The sequence below is a fragment of the Mycteria americana genome, chromosome 3, assembly GCF_035582795.1.
Source record: "Mycteria americana isolate JAX WOST 10 ecotype Jacksonville Zoo and Gardens chromosome 3, USCA_MyAme_1.0, whole genome shotgun sequence".
In the NCBI taxonomy this organism is placed as follows: Eukaryota; Metazoa; Chordata; class Aves; order Ciconiiformes; family Ciconiidae; genus Mycteria; species Mycteria americana.
In genome coordinates this window covers 2,292,654-2,306,507 of record NC_134367.1, presented here as the reverse complement: position 1 = coordinate 2,306,507, position 13,854 = coordinate 2,292,654, and the positions used below count along the sequence as shown (strand labels likewise).

The window sequence follows — 13,854 nt, the reverse complement described above, 5'->3', positions numbered from 1 at the left end:
ATGCCCTGTAGTTTGGCCTGCATTCTAGATTGCTTTTCTGTTACTACTGTTTAAAGCATTTCTTCCACAGCATCAATCATCACACTGTTTATTGTTGATATAATAAGGTACCATAAAAATTACTTTCCCGTCTGAGCTTGAGATTGATTCAGTTAAATTCTGTTTATTCACAACTGAACTCCTTGACTGTGCCATTGTCGTCACATGGATTAGGCTTATTCTCTGCAAAATGCATCCTTAAACCTCTGAGCGCACCAGGCTCTGTTGAACCACAAAGGCTTACTGCTATAGAGATGTGGTCAAAAACATTAATAAAGTGGGTCTGCTTCTGAAGGACTTGTTTTGAGTATGGTTTGCACAAACCTCTGGAATGCCATTCCAGAGGGTTAAGCAGAGATTAACCCAGCTAAAGGAAATTATTCCAATGCCCTTAGTTAATATGATATGATCATTATGTATTGTTAATCTTTCTTAAATGCAATCACATTTTTTTAAACCTAGGGCTTGACCCAACTGGTACTGAAATCAGTGAAAGTATTTCCTTTGGCTTCAGCAGGATTTTGATCAGTCTTGAAATTGTCTTGCTGTTAGACAATGCCGTTCGTCTTTCCTGCCCTGTGAAATTAATTTATTTCTTCTTCGTACATCTCAAAAAGCAAAAATCTCTTGGCTCCCCACTCAGTATATCCTTTCATTTGAACTGTCGACCATTCCTAGGTACTCTCTGGATGTAGTAACCCAGGCAGTTTTGCTCTTTTTTAACATTTGCGCTCTGCCAGGCTCACCTGCTCTCTGCAAACTGTGTAAGATAACTGCTTTGAAACAGCTGGACATCTCTGACCAACTCGGTGTGAAGTTAATCAAACACAACCAGCTTGAAAACACTGTATATACTCACAAAACTTGGTCTTTCCTCATTCTTTCCGCCAAATCTGTTTTGCACTGGTAGTTACTATGCCTGCCACCTGCTCCTACATTGCCTTTTTATTTTTCCTAGAAGAAGGATAATAGATAATTTTTTTAGCATCATGTGTCGATAGCTTTTCCTCTTTGGGTAGTGAACCAATATTTTCCTTATATATATATTTAAAGCTTGATTTCTTATTAACCTCATCTCACGTCTCTTGCTGGTTGAATGTTTGCAGATCAGCTGAGCTTGATGAATTTCATCCCGGGATACGTGAAGAACAAGCTGGAGCAATCTCTGGAATGTTATTTTGGGCAACCAGTCCAAAGATAACGAGTATTGCAGAAGAAAAGTGGGGCCCTGGCTAAACAGCTTGAAAATCGCTGGTTTGCGCAGTACACCAGCTGCTTTTTAAAGTGTACTGAGCAAGCTGCTGCAGCCACCTCAGTATCATGTCCTAGATTAACTCTGATCAGAGTTACTCTATGCTCTTGAAGAAGCCAGATTAGCTGTTAATCCTGCCAGGGATAGGGAGTTCAGGGTGAAGACAAGAAGCGCAGGTTTTCCTTTGGGGAACAGGCAGCTAAACTGTAGTTGGTAAACCAAGTCTCTTCTTAGAAGGCCTATGAAGAACTTGCAGTCCAATTTTTAGGCTAGCTGCATATTCCAGGTAAGGTACTTCTAGATTTTCTAATGCTGCTGACTCCTCTGGTGCATCCCATGAAATTCAAGGCCACCTAATAAGTAAGCGCACTGAGTCCCAGCACGTACAGCGTGCCTTTGAGGAACCCCAGTAAAACACGTGCTCTAAAGTGACACTGCACAGTCCTGACTTCACCAAAGAATTCATCCTGTAAACACACGCCGCTGAGGTTGGACTTGGGGTTGCCTCCCTCCCCTCATCACGATTTTGAGTGTAGCTGGAGAGATAAGGAGCAGAGCGGACGGTGGTTGTGTGACTGTGCTAGCAGTAGCAAGTAGCAAGAGAGGGATGGCAGGCTGGCACATCATGTACAAAGTTAAAATGTTTGGCTACGCTCACCTTTTTGCCTGATGGTACCTGCCTTTGCAGCCCTGTTTACATATCGTGCTCGAACATCAAGTGCAATTCAGGCAGTTTTATGGCATGTGCAGCTGGGAACATGACTTCTGCCAGGTGTGTTCCGAGCCATGTTTTTGGCACAGAAGGAGCACAAGAGGTGGTCCAGAGGCACGACTGTCTCTTTGGGCTACGAGCTGCTAACACACGAGTTTGCGGAGGTGCTTTGTGAACGCAGCTGCTCCAGCACCGAGAAAGCATGTCTGCGTAAGGAAACTGGAACGTGAATCCAGAGTTGGGAGTGTGCTGCAGTGACAACTGATGTTTTTGTGACTAATGTAGGAGATTGTCCCTGAAAAACAGGACATGGTTGCCTGAACCTGTTTTTTTGGCAGTGGAACTGTTTCTCTAGCTTGTAATGTTGTATTTCTGTGCATTGAAAAGGGCAGGGGCCTTGCAGAAAAACAAAACAAAACCAAACCAACCCAGTAAGTGATCCCATCGTAATGCATATCCCAAATGCACCTACTCTGTTGCACAAGAAGCCTCTAACATTGGCCAACTACAGAATGTGAGGCTTTGAAACCTTAGTAAATCTTTTAGCTTTCAGTGGCTTCTCTGTGGGAAGTTAAAATTGCAGGGTGCAGACAAGTTATTTAAGGATCTCTAGCAAAAAAAGAAAAAGAGAGAGAGAGAGAACTCAGACTCTTGTAATGAACTTACTTCCTAACCATGGACCATATTACATCACCAGATGCAGAGAGAAAGACAGAACAGATTTTTTGGTTTTTTTCTTTATATTTCTTTGATTCCGTAATAACTTAGGGAAGAAAGGGAGGAAAAACTAATCAAGAAGGTGATGTGCCCAGACAGATCCTGCAGTGGGTTTTGAAGATTAATCTGCCATTGATATGGACAGGAATTTTGTCTGGGTAAGGAATGGGGGACTGGGCTTTCACATAGATGTGTCTTGTGAGCCTCAGAGCTGTATTAGCTAGAAAGGTCCTTTTGCTGCTTGGGTTTTGAGGTGCTTGGGTTCAGGGTAGGCTGGCAACACAATAAGGGAGTTACTAGTGGATTTGCCTTTTCTTTTGTTCCCAAAGTCGTATTATTCACCTTGCCACCGTGAAGCTTTAAAGCGATCTGAAGTGTTTACAAAAAAATTGCCTAATAACTAAATGCAGGGAACTGAGATATTTTTTAATGTGGTAAAGAAATGTCTTGGTTTTCAGGCTGCTGCAGCTCAAGCCTCCAGTCTGGAAATTGGATGCCTGAGGTGAGCAATGACATTATCCTGCTGAATCCAGCTGCAGGAGAGAAGATGAAGGAAAAAAAGCTTTTCCTATGTTTGGGCAAGAATTTATGAAGAAATTACTTTGTCTGAACAAAGTCCAGTTACTTGGTGTCACAAAAGGGAAGGGAAAATTTTGTTAAATGTCTGATTTACTTCACATAGAAATTTTTGTTTAAAAGAGCAGCATAGTCAGCCCAAATTGTCAAAACCAATCTTCCTGAACACAAGACCCTGACAGATTTCAGTCAACTCTGAACCATTCTGGATTTCATTCTTTCAGTTAAGTGTTACAGAAACAAATTGGCCCTTTGAGACTTGGCATTTTATGCCCATCAAAATCAGTAAAAACCTAGCTACTGTCACTTAAGTAGATGCACAAGTTATCTCCAATTTTCAGTGCCAACAACTGGAAAGAGGAATTTCGTGTACTTTCTAGCTCGCTCCAAATACCCTGTTACGATCATTCATGCAGCAAAATTCAAAGGCGTATTCAATAACATTTGTGATGGGGAAGACCTGCTTAATTATTATTTATATGACATTAGTGCACGGAGGTTCCATCAGGAAATCTGGCCTTTCCTGTCATGGTTACTGTGGGTACATAAAATAAAAGGACTTACCCTAACTGACTTTCAAATAATTTTACTTGTATCATTGCTATGCTATGAAATTGTTGGATTCCTTCTTAAAATTATTTGCATTTCAGTAACATACTCTCATAGAGTAGCACAGAGATAACGTTGGTCTTTTTTCTGTTCAATTGTTGTAGCCATTGGTGCTGACAAGACGTCAGAGGACCCACCATCTCCTGTATCTATGGCATTTGCACCTCCTAGAAACGTGGATGGCCCCAAGCTACAGACCAAGATGAGCACATGGACTCCACTGAACCATCAACTCATGAATGACAAGGCAAGTTCTGTGCAAATGAGTGAAATTCATAGAATCACAGAATTGTTGAGGTTGGAAGGGACTTCTGGAGATCATCGAGTCCAACCCTTCAAGGCAGTCAGTTAGAGCATTTGTTCAGGACCTTGTCCACTCGGTTTTGAATATTCTCAAATCCCAAGACAAATTCTCAGGTTCACTTCACAAATTGTCAAGTCCTAGAAAAATTTATCTTATGTTTTTGGCTGTGTAGGTCATGAGTAATGGAATAAGAACTTAAAGATTTTGTTTACTATTAGAAGTATGTATATATCAAGCAGACGTACAGTCTTTGTTATGTATACATATATATAAAAATTAGTATGTTATGTAAAAATGGAAAGTTCTAATGTACATTGTTTAAAGCACACAAGTATTTAGTTCAAGTATTGTTATTTTGCCAAATCAGTTGTTTTTAAACAAAAAAAAAGTGTATTCAATTGTTAGTGAAAGTTGCCAAATCATTCTTTTTTTTGTTCCAGAAGACTTTAGTTTAACTCCAGAGCAAACTGAGTGTCAGTGTAAGTTTCCAAGTGGCCGATGTGCTCCATCTCAGCTCGTAGGAGAGACCTTAGTACCCGTGCTCTGGCTTCTCTGCTAAGCCTGGCAGTGATGAGGCTAGCTTGATATTTTGGAAACTGAAGTGATGCACTTGATTTATAAATAACGAGATGCATTTCCTAACCTCCCACTCTGTATACTATATCTGGGATCTGCTAACATAACTGAGGGGTTTTTGGCTCATGTATCACCAGGAGCATATTCCTCCTTCAGAATTCAGTTTAAATTTCTGTTGATGATTCATAGAATTTAATCCAGAGTGGGCCATTACATCATGCAGTCTGGCTTTCTGGATTTCTTGGGCCCTCTTGTTTCGCACAGTTCTCCCAGTCTTGGATCTCAGTAACTAGGATTTGGCTAAAATATATCTTCCACAAAGATATCCAGGCTTCCTTTGGGGTTATCAAGAAATGAAATTTCATCACTTCCCTAATAATTTTCTTATGATTAATCCCCTATCCCACAAAAAGATGAAACTTGTCTCCTGTCTGAATACCTCTAGCATTAGCTTCCATCATTTAAATCTTCCCCTGCTAGTTTATTAAACTCTTCTGTAACCAGTATTTTTTTCCTTGTGGAAGGTCTTTTTACCCTGCTTCAAGCCAACACTTGAACTTTTTTTGATAAACTAAACAGATTGAGTGCTTTGAAGTCTTTTCAATCTGGCATATTCTCCAGCCTTTGAATCATTTTAATGTCTGTTTCCTACACCCTTTAAAACATATTTTTACAGATGCACATCACTGTGCAATAAAATATGATCCAACTAGAAATAAGTATGTGGGTAAAACCACCCTTTCCCACCTTCTTACTCTTATGCTCCTTAGGCAGTCTGATGTTGCATTGGGCTGCAGCAAAACTTTTACGAGCTCATACTGGATTCTTACATACTCCAATGCTTAATGATGTTCCAGGTAAGAAAGAACCTACCATAATCTCCCAGACCTGTGCTCAGTGATGAAGTTCATGATAAAAAGTATTTGCTTGTTTCTGATCCAGGTTTTAAAGCATTGACCTGCCTGAAACTCCTTTTAGTATATCACTATACTGCTCTGCAGTGTTAGCAGAAAAAAAAAAAGTTGCAACAAAAATATTGCTGACAGCTGAAATCAGGAGATAATCCAATTGATACGTAGAGGGAGCTTGTGAGTGAGAAGGCACCATTTTCATACAATCATATCTCTGTTCATTCCTGCACTCTTGAGTTAAGAGAAAGCATGAAGACAGAAAAGAATCTATAGATAGAAGGTGTGTGAAAAACAGTGAGAAGATGAAAGCATAGAGAGAAGAGATGTGTAAGAAATGTACTTGTTAGTAGAACAGGCAATGGGAGGCAGGAGTGGTGGGAATTCAGAGCTGATTCAAGGCAGAAGCATTTAAGGTCCATCTAAACCCTTGTTAGGAGCAGACCCAAGAACAGTTGGTAGCATAGATTTGCTACTTGTCTAATTTTCGGTAATCCTGGGGGTAATCCGTTAGTAGTTCCTGTAGATTTCCCTGGATTTTCAAACATGCTCAAGAATACACTTGTCTGTATTGTTGGTAGGACCCAGCTCTCTCCTGCCTATTGTACGTCCCAAGTCCTGCTGCCCCCATCTATGGTTTCCTGCCCTTACAGCAGCTGTTAGAACAGAAAAGACTATCCAGGGTATTACTACTGGGACATGAGCAGTCATGATTATTTTAAAGCCAGGATCATCATCAGGGACAGACCAAAGTCAAGAAGCCAGAATTAGGAAACCTCGAATTATGCAGCATTCATGGTCAGAAAACCAGAGGTGGAGTCTTAGATATGCCAAGGTAGTGCTACAGGTAAGGGTGAAGTAAAGGTAGGAGATGGGGCAGCCTGCTCGCCCGCAGCAAAACTGGACAGACTTCAGCATCAGTCTGGACAGACAGTCAGCATGACTGCAGGGCTGTGCTGCCTTTAAGGAAGGACTGGAACTCAGGAGATGATTTGCCTTCTGCTGGGCAGTGATTCAGTCGTGGGGTAGAAGAGCCCCCAGCGGCATTTGCAGCAAGGGCTGGAGGGATTTGTCAGGCAGCCTAGAACTTGGGCTTATTTAAAACCACCGGAAGACATGGATGTGAGATGGCAGGTCTCAGGAGCAACCGAGGCCTCGGGCTGCATCCAAAGCCAGCCAGCTTAGGCACACTATAGGTATAACTCCAAGGCCTTGGAGGAGAGGACAGTAAACATGGGCTTGATTAAGGCAGTGGATGATTATACCAATTTTGGGCCATTCTGTTGCTAATTAATGCTTCCAAGTGCCTGGAGTAGGCAGAACTTTCTGACAGAGTTGGTTCAGATGTATCTCCAAGAATGCTGAAAGCAAATATGTGTCTGTCTGTGATCAAAGACCATTAACATTGCTTTCAGTTATATAAATAGCTCCCTGCTTCACTTGAATTATCCAACCCAAAACTTAGATCTTTGACTACTCATCACTTGCTTGTGGCAAATCCTTTTCCAAGTTCATCTTGTTAATTTTTTTATTTTTTTTTTACTTTGCCAAGTGTCCCACATGCAAATAAAGCAAATAATAACTGTCAACATACAAATAAAAGAAATGTCATTTTCCACCCTTCACAAGAGACACTCCTGCTGAGAGAGACAGAGCTAACACTGTCAACTGCTGTACCAGACACCAGCACTGATAATGTCTTTCTCTGCAGGAACCTTCTTTGCAGGCTGTCATAGCAATAACATGTTTGGAGTTTATAATGAGCAAGCATGTTTTCCTAGTTGTGGTTAATAGCTGGTTTTATGTGCAGTTATAAGCTGGGCTTTCTCCTCTTTGATCTGTCTTCTGGAAAAATAATCTACAGCATTTCTTTCCTTCCTAAGTCGCAATCTTGTGTATAGAAGGCAGTTTTGTGGTAGTAGGAAGCCACGTGCCAGTGCTTTCAGGTGTAGCTCCCTATGGATAAAGGTCAACATCATAAATCCTCCGCTGTCTTTTGATACTGATCATCCTTCTTGTTAGTTGTCACTGTAAAGTGGCCAGGGAATAAAGACTGGTCTTACTGTCTTACTCCTAACAGTCTTGCTGCATTAAGATTGAAGCCATCGCCAGGGCTGTGTGATAGCTACCCATGTTGTATCCATTCTAGGAGATTTCAGGCACCCAATGTCTCCAACTCAGGAGAACTGAAATTTCTAAAATAAAGAGGTGGGAAGCCCAGCTTCTGGTCTCACCAAAGCACGTGAGATACCACACATCACTGTATGCCCAAGAGAGTAGAGCGCTGTGTTGGCACACCGTGTGTGCAGCAGCTGCCAAGAAGGGAGCTGGAGATGGGAGGCAGCACACTGCAGCCAGTCTGCAGAGCTGTACTTCACAGTCGTGCACACATAGCCCTTGAACTTTAGGGAGTCTTCTGCAGTGAAAGGAACCTTCCACAGGAACCAGCCTGTAGAGTTGAAGAAGATCAGGAAGAAATAGATGAGGCCGTCCTCAGACAACTGCAAGAAGCCTCATGTTCACAGGCCTTGGTCCTCATGGGGAACTTTAACCACCCTGATATCTGCTGGAGGGACAACACAGCAGGGCACATGCAATCCAGGAGGTTTCAGGAGTGCATCGATGATAACTTCTTGACACAGGTCATCAAGGAACCAACAGGGGAAGTTGCTCTGCTGGACCTCATACTTACAAAGAAGAAAGGACTGGTTGGGGATGTGAAGGTCAGGGACAATGTTGGCGGCAATGACCAGGAGATGATGGACTTCAGGATACCTAGAGGAAAGAGCAAGACAAATAGCAGGATCACAACCCTGGGCTTCAGGAGAGCAGACTTTGACCTCTTCAGGGATCTATGCGGAAGAATCACATGGGATGTGGTCCTGGAGAGAAGAGAGGTCCAGGAAAACTGATTTTCAGACTTTTCAGACTTTAGTAAGGCTTTCAGTACTGTCTACCATAACATCCTCATAGACAAGCTGATGAAGTATGAATGGAGAGGGAGGTGGACTGAGAACTGACTGACTTACTGACCTCAAAGGATTGTGATCAGCAGCACGAAGTTCAGCTGGAGGCCAGTCAGTAGTGGAGTATGTCAGGGGTCAACACTGGGGCCAGGATCATTTAAAATCTTCATTAACAACTTGGATGATGGGGCAGAGTGCACCCTCAGCAAGTTTGTAGATGATACAGAATTGGGAGGAGTAGTTGATAGACCAGATGTTTGTGCTCTTGTAAATCATAGAATCGTAGAACAGCCCAGGTTTGAAGGGACCTGAAAGGATCATCTGGTCCAACCTTTCGTGGGAAAGGGAGCCTAGATGAGATTATCTAGCCTCCTGTCCGATTGTGTCTTGAAAACCTCCAGCAATGGGGACTCTACCACGTCCCTGAGCAGGTTGTTCCAGTGATTAAGAGGGACCTTGACAGGCTGGAGAAATGGACTGACTGTCTGGAAAGCAGCTTGGGAGAGAATGACCTGGGGGTCCTGGTGAATACCAAGTTGACCACGAGCCAGTAATGAAGGCCACCATCATCCCGGGCTACATTAGGAAGAGTGTCGGTGGCAGGTCAAGGGAGGTGATCCTTCCCCTCTACTCAGCACTGGTGAGGACAGATCTGGAATGCTGTGTCCATTTCTGGGCTCCCCAAAACAAGACAGGCATGGACTTACTGGAATGAAGCCATTGTAGGGCTGCAAAAATGATTAAGGAATTGGGGAATCTGATGTACAGGGAAGGGTTGAGAGATCTGAGGTTGTTCAGCCTAGAGAAGAGAGGCTCATGGAGGACCTTACTGATGTGTGTAGATAGCTGATGGGATGGGGTAAAGAAGACAGAGCCAGACTCTTCTTGGTGGCATCCAGTGAAAAGACAAGAGGTGATAGCCACAAATTGAAATACAGAAAATTCCATTTAAACATAAGAAAAAATGTTCTTACTGTGAGGGTGGTCACACACTGTAACAAGTTGCCACAGAAGTTGTGGAGTCTCCATCCAAGAAGATAGTCAAAACCCATCTGGACGTGGCCCTGAGCAGCCCGCTTTAGTTGACCCTAGCAGGGAGTTTGGACTAAAGGATCTCCACAGGTTTCTTCCAAACTCTTCCGTTCAGTGATTCTGTTTATATTTTGTAGATTGCATTTCAAGCTGTATTTTTCTTAAGACATATTGAATCCCCTTTAAATATTCAATTTTATTTGTGTGTGTATATTTTATAGGTATTCGAAGAAAGAAGAGCCCTACTTGGAAAATGGGTAAACTTTTCTCTTTAAATATATATTTAAATACAGCTAGATTTCTGAACTGATCAAGAGATTACTATAATGGGAATGTAAAACCTATCCTATTTTGAAAAAGGGGTTCATTTTCCTGATGTGAAAGTGAGGTGTAACTGCTCTACTTTTGAGGAAGGTAAAGGTGTAAATTCCCTCAGTGCCCACGGTCTGTAAGTTCTGAACTTGGGAAATCATATTCCATCATCAGAATGATCTGAAATGGGATAAGAAACCCTGGGAAAAGTCTGTGAAGTCTTCAAAGAAGATACTGGATGTTTAGGTATTGCCATTGCCTGCTAGCCGGTCTTTGAAACCTGTGGTAAATGACATGTTATCTACCAAGTGCACACATATGGCTCCTAATATGGTAATCATTGAGCACCTCGCAATTTACTGTCGTTATCTTCACAGCTCCAACATGAGACAGGAAAGTGCTGTCACCCTGTTTTGCAGATGAAAAAATGAGGCACAGAAAGATATGAGAGAGGATTTGTCTGCCCCAACCACAAATGACTGCAAGTTAGGCATTCGGGATGGGGTTTCTCTGGCCGGGTGTGTATGTCTGAAACATAATATTTAAGCCTGGCTGGTCTGGTCATCTCAGGCTCCTTGTAGAGTGAACAGAGAGAAAGCAGTACTTCCAGAGGGCAATTCATCTCACTTAATGTAGGATGAAAGATCAGCCCTCTAGAGATGCCTATGTTTTCCGTAGCCTGTGAAGGGATTCATAGCTGGCTGCTTGAAAGGAATACCACTCTAATTCACCTACCCCAGAAGCTGGTGGCAGAGCATGCGATGGCACGAGATTTGCCCTAGTCCTAAGCTCGCTCCTTAAATATTGCATTGTGCTTTCTCTTTTATATGGCAAAATCCATTTACAGGCCATTATGGGAAAGCAGCCGTAATCTGCTCAGTCTCATATGCAAACAGGAACACAGACTCGGGGACTTTATTGCAATAAATGAGTGAATTCAGCTGAATGTATTTATGTGGCTCGGTAGTAACTGTATGGTTGAGCCCTGTGCACATCTTTATAAATGGAACCAAAGAACCAGTTACGTGGTCACATATGATACACAGGCAATACAAACCAGAAATACAGAAATGATGCTCCTTATCAGCACTCTTCGATAAAGCGTATGTGCACAGTAACTTTATTTGAACTGTGATGCTTATTCTTTATGCCTAATAGGTCACTTGTGGAAATTTTTTGCATATGAACTGGTCTTTACAGACAAGTATTTTCATTCTAAGCTCATAAGGATTATTCATCTTTATAGGAAATGTGCTTTCCATAACTTGTTGACGTGCATGCATTTTGATAATAAGGAATTTAATGGACACCAAGAAAACAAAATAATTGAATGATTATTGTTCAAAAAACACCTTTTAGCATGATAGTCAGTAACTGACAGACCTAAAATCTGTCTCCTGAAAATTGCTGGATGTTTTAAAATGCCCATGGGATATACTGGCAAAAGGGCAAAAATGTCTTCATTAGAACCCCCACTGAAGGAGCCAAAATCTGGAAACAACCTTCCTCCAAACACACATAAGAGTGCTGAATCATATTCTGAAAGGTTACATTTCTGACCCTTCATATGACACTAGATCAGTAGGTCTCATCATACTCCTTCAGAGCTAATTCTCCTTGCGCTTCTGTCATCCATCATACCAATGAAAAGGGTGCAGAAAGCACAAAAGCTGCTCTTAACTCCCTTCAAAGCCTGTGGCATTATAATACCTGGTATGCAAAGCCTAGAGTGCTCTGAGTTTGAGAGAAACTGTGTCAAAAAATCACAGTGCTCTGGGCAGGAGTTCTTACATTGATTCACAGGACCTTCTCAAAGTGCTCTCAGGAAGTATGGACTAGATGAAACTGCTGAAGGCGGGGTTTGTATGGCTGGGAACCCATATTCAGTGTAGTTGTAAATGCTTTATTATGAAACTGGAAGGCTGAAGTCTGTCCTAAGTCCAGAACTGTTAAGCATTTTCAGTAATATCTGGATGATGGAATAGAAAGTACTCACCTGCAGATGATACCAGGCTTGGAGGGGTTTAATGAACTTCGGCGATTAGAAATCAGAATGAAATGATCTGCAGTTTGATAAGGACAAGTGAAAAGTGCTGCATGTAAAAATGACATTTACAAAAACTGCAGATCTGAGAAAACCTAAGTATGCAGCAGTTCTGCATAAAAAATTGCTGGGAATTATGGTGGATCACAAGCTAAATATAAGCTGACAGTGTCTTGTAATCGTAATAAAGGGAAATATCCCAAAGGGCCGTCTGAAAGGCAGAGCCATCCCCAGTTCTGGTCCCTGCATTTTGAGAAAGCTGAGGACCAACTGGAGATACTTCTGAGAACAAGTCATATGTGAGAACAGTCTCAGGTCCAGAAAATAGGAAAACAATCCCTTTACTGGAGGGAAGATGGAGAAAAGATGTAATAACATCTTTCCAACGACACACAAAAGATGTCCAAAAAGAGGAGAGGAATGATCCGATCTCTGTGTTCACATTGGATAGGACAAGGAATCATGGGCTTGAATTGCAGTGATGGAGACACAATTTAGACACCAGCAAAATCCAGTGCTACAGATAATTCGCTGCCGGAGTAGCTTGCCTAGGGGTTAGGGGTGGAATCTCCATCGCTGGAGTCTTTTGAGAACAGGTTAGACAAACACTTGTCAGGAATAGTTTAGGTAGAGTGGATCCTGCCTTGCGGCAGGAGATGAACTAGCTCAGTGTTCCTCAACCTTTTTACACTGAAGGACCATCCAGCCTTCTGGGAAAGCAGAACAGGTTGCCTTCTGCGGGATTGCCACAGTGGTTTTCCTTTACAGCCAAAAAAAGATTAGATTAAACTTTGGATGCTCATTGTTTATTTTATTCTTCCTGATTTTATTTGCATGCATTCAGGGACTATGTATGTGCATTTTCCTTTAGTTATTTTATTCCAATTGTGCCACAGAACATCTTTGATGTCTCCCAGGCTGTTGTGGTCCATAAAACACAGGTTGAGAAACAATGAACTAGCTGTCCTGAAGGGATTTCATTTCTCTGTTTCTGCACTGCTGGGCAGCCCCAAAGGGCATGGCACTGGCTGTGCTGTCACCTGCAGTACCCAAAACGCGCGATGGGACCCTCTACAATTTTTTGGCTGTCTCAGGTTGCGCTCAGCTCTGCAAAGTATTATTGCTGCACAGAGTGGAAGCAGCAGTGGTGTGTAGTGGCAGCAGACTGCCTGTCTGACACGGCTGTTCCCGTGCATGAGTATTTGCAGGCTGTGATCCTGCTGGAGGCATTTGCGATGAATTTCCTTCACACCAACCCCTTTACCCAAATCCTATCCAGACACATATAAAAGAGAAATTGTGCTGCTGTCTCTCAGTTGAAACCCTTTTGATGGTTGAACTGTGAAAGGGTTAACATATCTCTGTTAATTTTTCTGTTTTATTCTAGTTGCTTTTATTCTGTATTGCACCCAGGGCAGACGCCTTGACGTGCTGCCTCTCAGCCTCCCTTTCTGCTGTGTTCTGCAAGCCAAAAATTCCTCCCATTAATTTAAAAAACATAAAAGCATTTTGCTCTACCTTAATGCTCAGTGCTATCGTGCTGACACCCAGGTTAATAAGTTGACAATGAAGCTGGGGTTGAACTTGAAGATTAAGACACCTAAGCTTCAGTGTGATCTGAGCGTCTCAGCTTCCGTTATAGCCAAATAAGATGTAGACAAGTCAGGGGAGCCCAGACAGTGATTCAGCTCAACCTGTGGGCTACATCTTCTGCTAGTAATTTATACAGCACATCTGAGTGTTCCCAGGTACTGGAACTTGCTCATCCACATATGAAATGGTTAGCACGCTCCGTGGCACGATTTTG

General features: G+C 42.3%; 1 protein-coding gene across 1 annotated transcript in view; it reads left to right on the top strand.

Annotated features, from left to right (window-relative positions):
* The window catches only part of FBXO16 (F-box protein 16), a 39,449-nt gene that overhangs the window by 2,429 nt on the left and 23,166 nt on the right, over positions 1 to 13,854 (top strand). Inside the window, exons 2-3 of the mRNA XM_075497653.1 lie at positions 4,010 to 4,152; positions 9,913 to 9,948. Of these exons, the coding sequence (XP_075353768.1) occupies positions 4,057 to 4,152; positions 9,913 to 9,948 (132 nt within the window). The 5' untranslated portion in view covers positions 4,010 to 4,056. The remainder of the gene's footprint in view (positions 1 to 4,009; positions 4,153 to 9,912; positions 9,949 to 13,854) is intronic.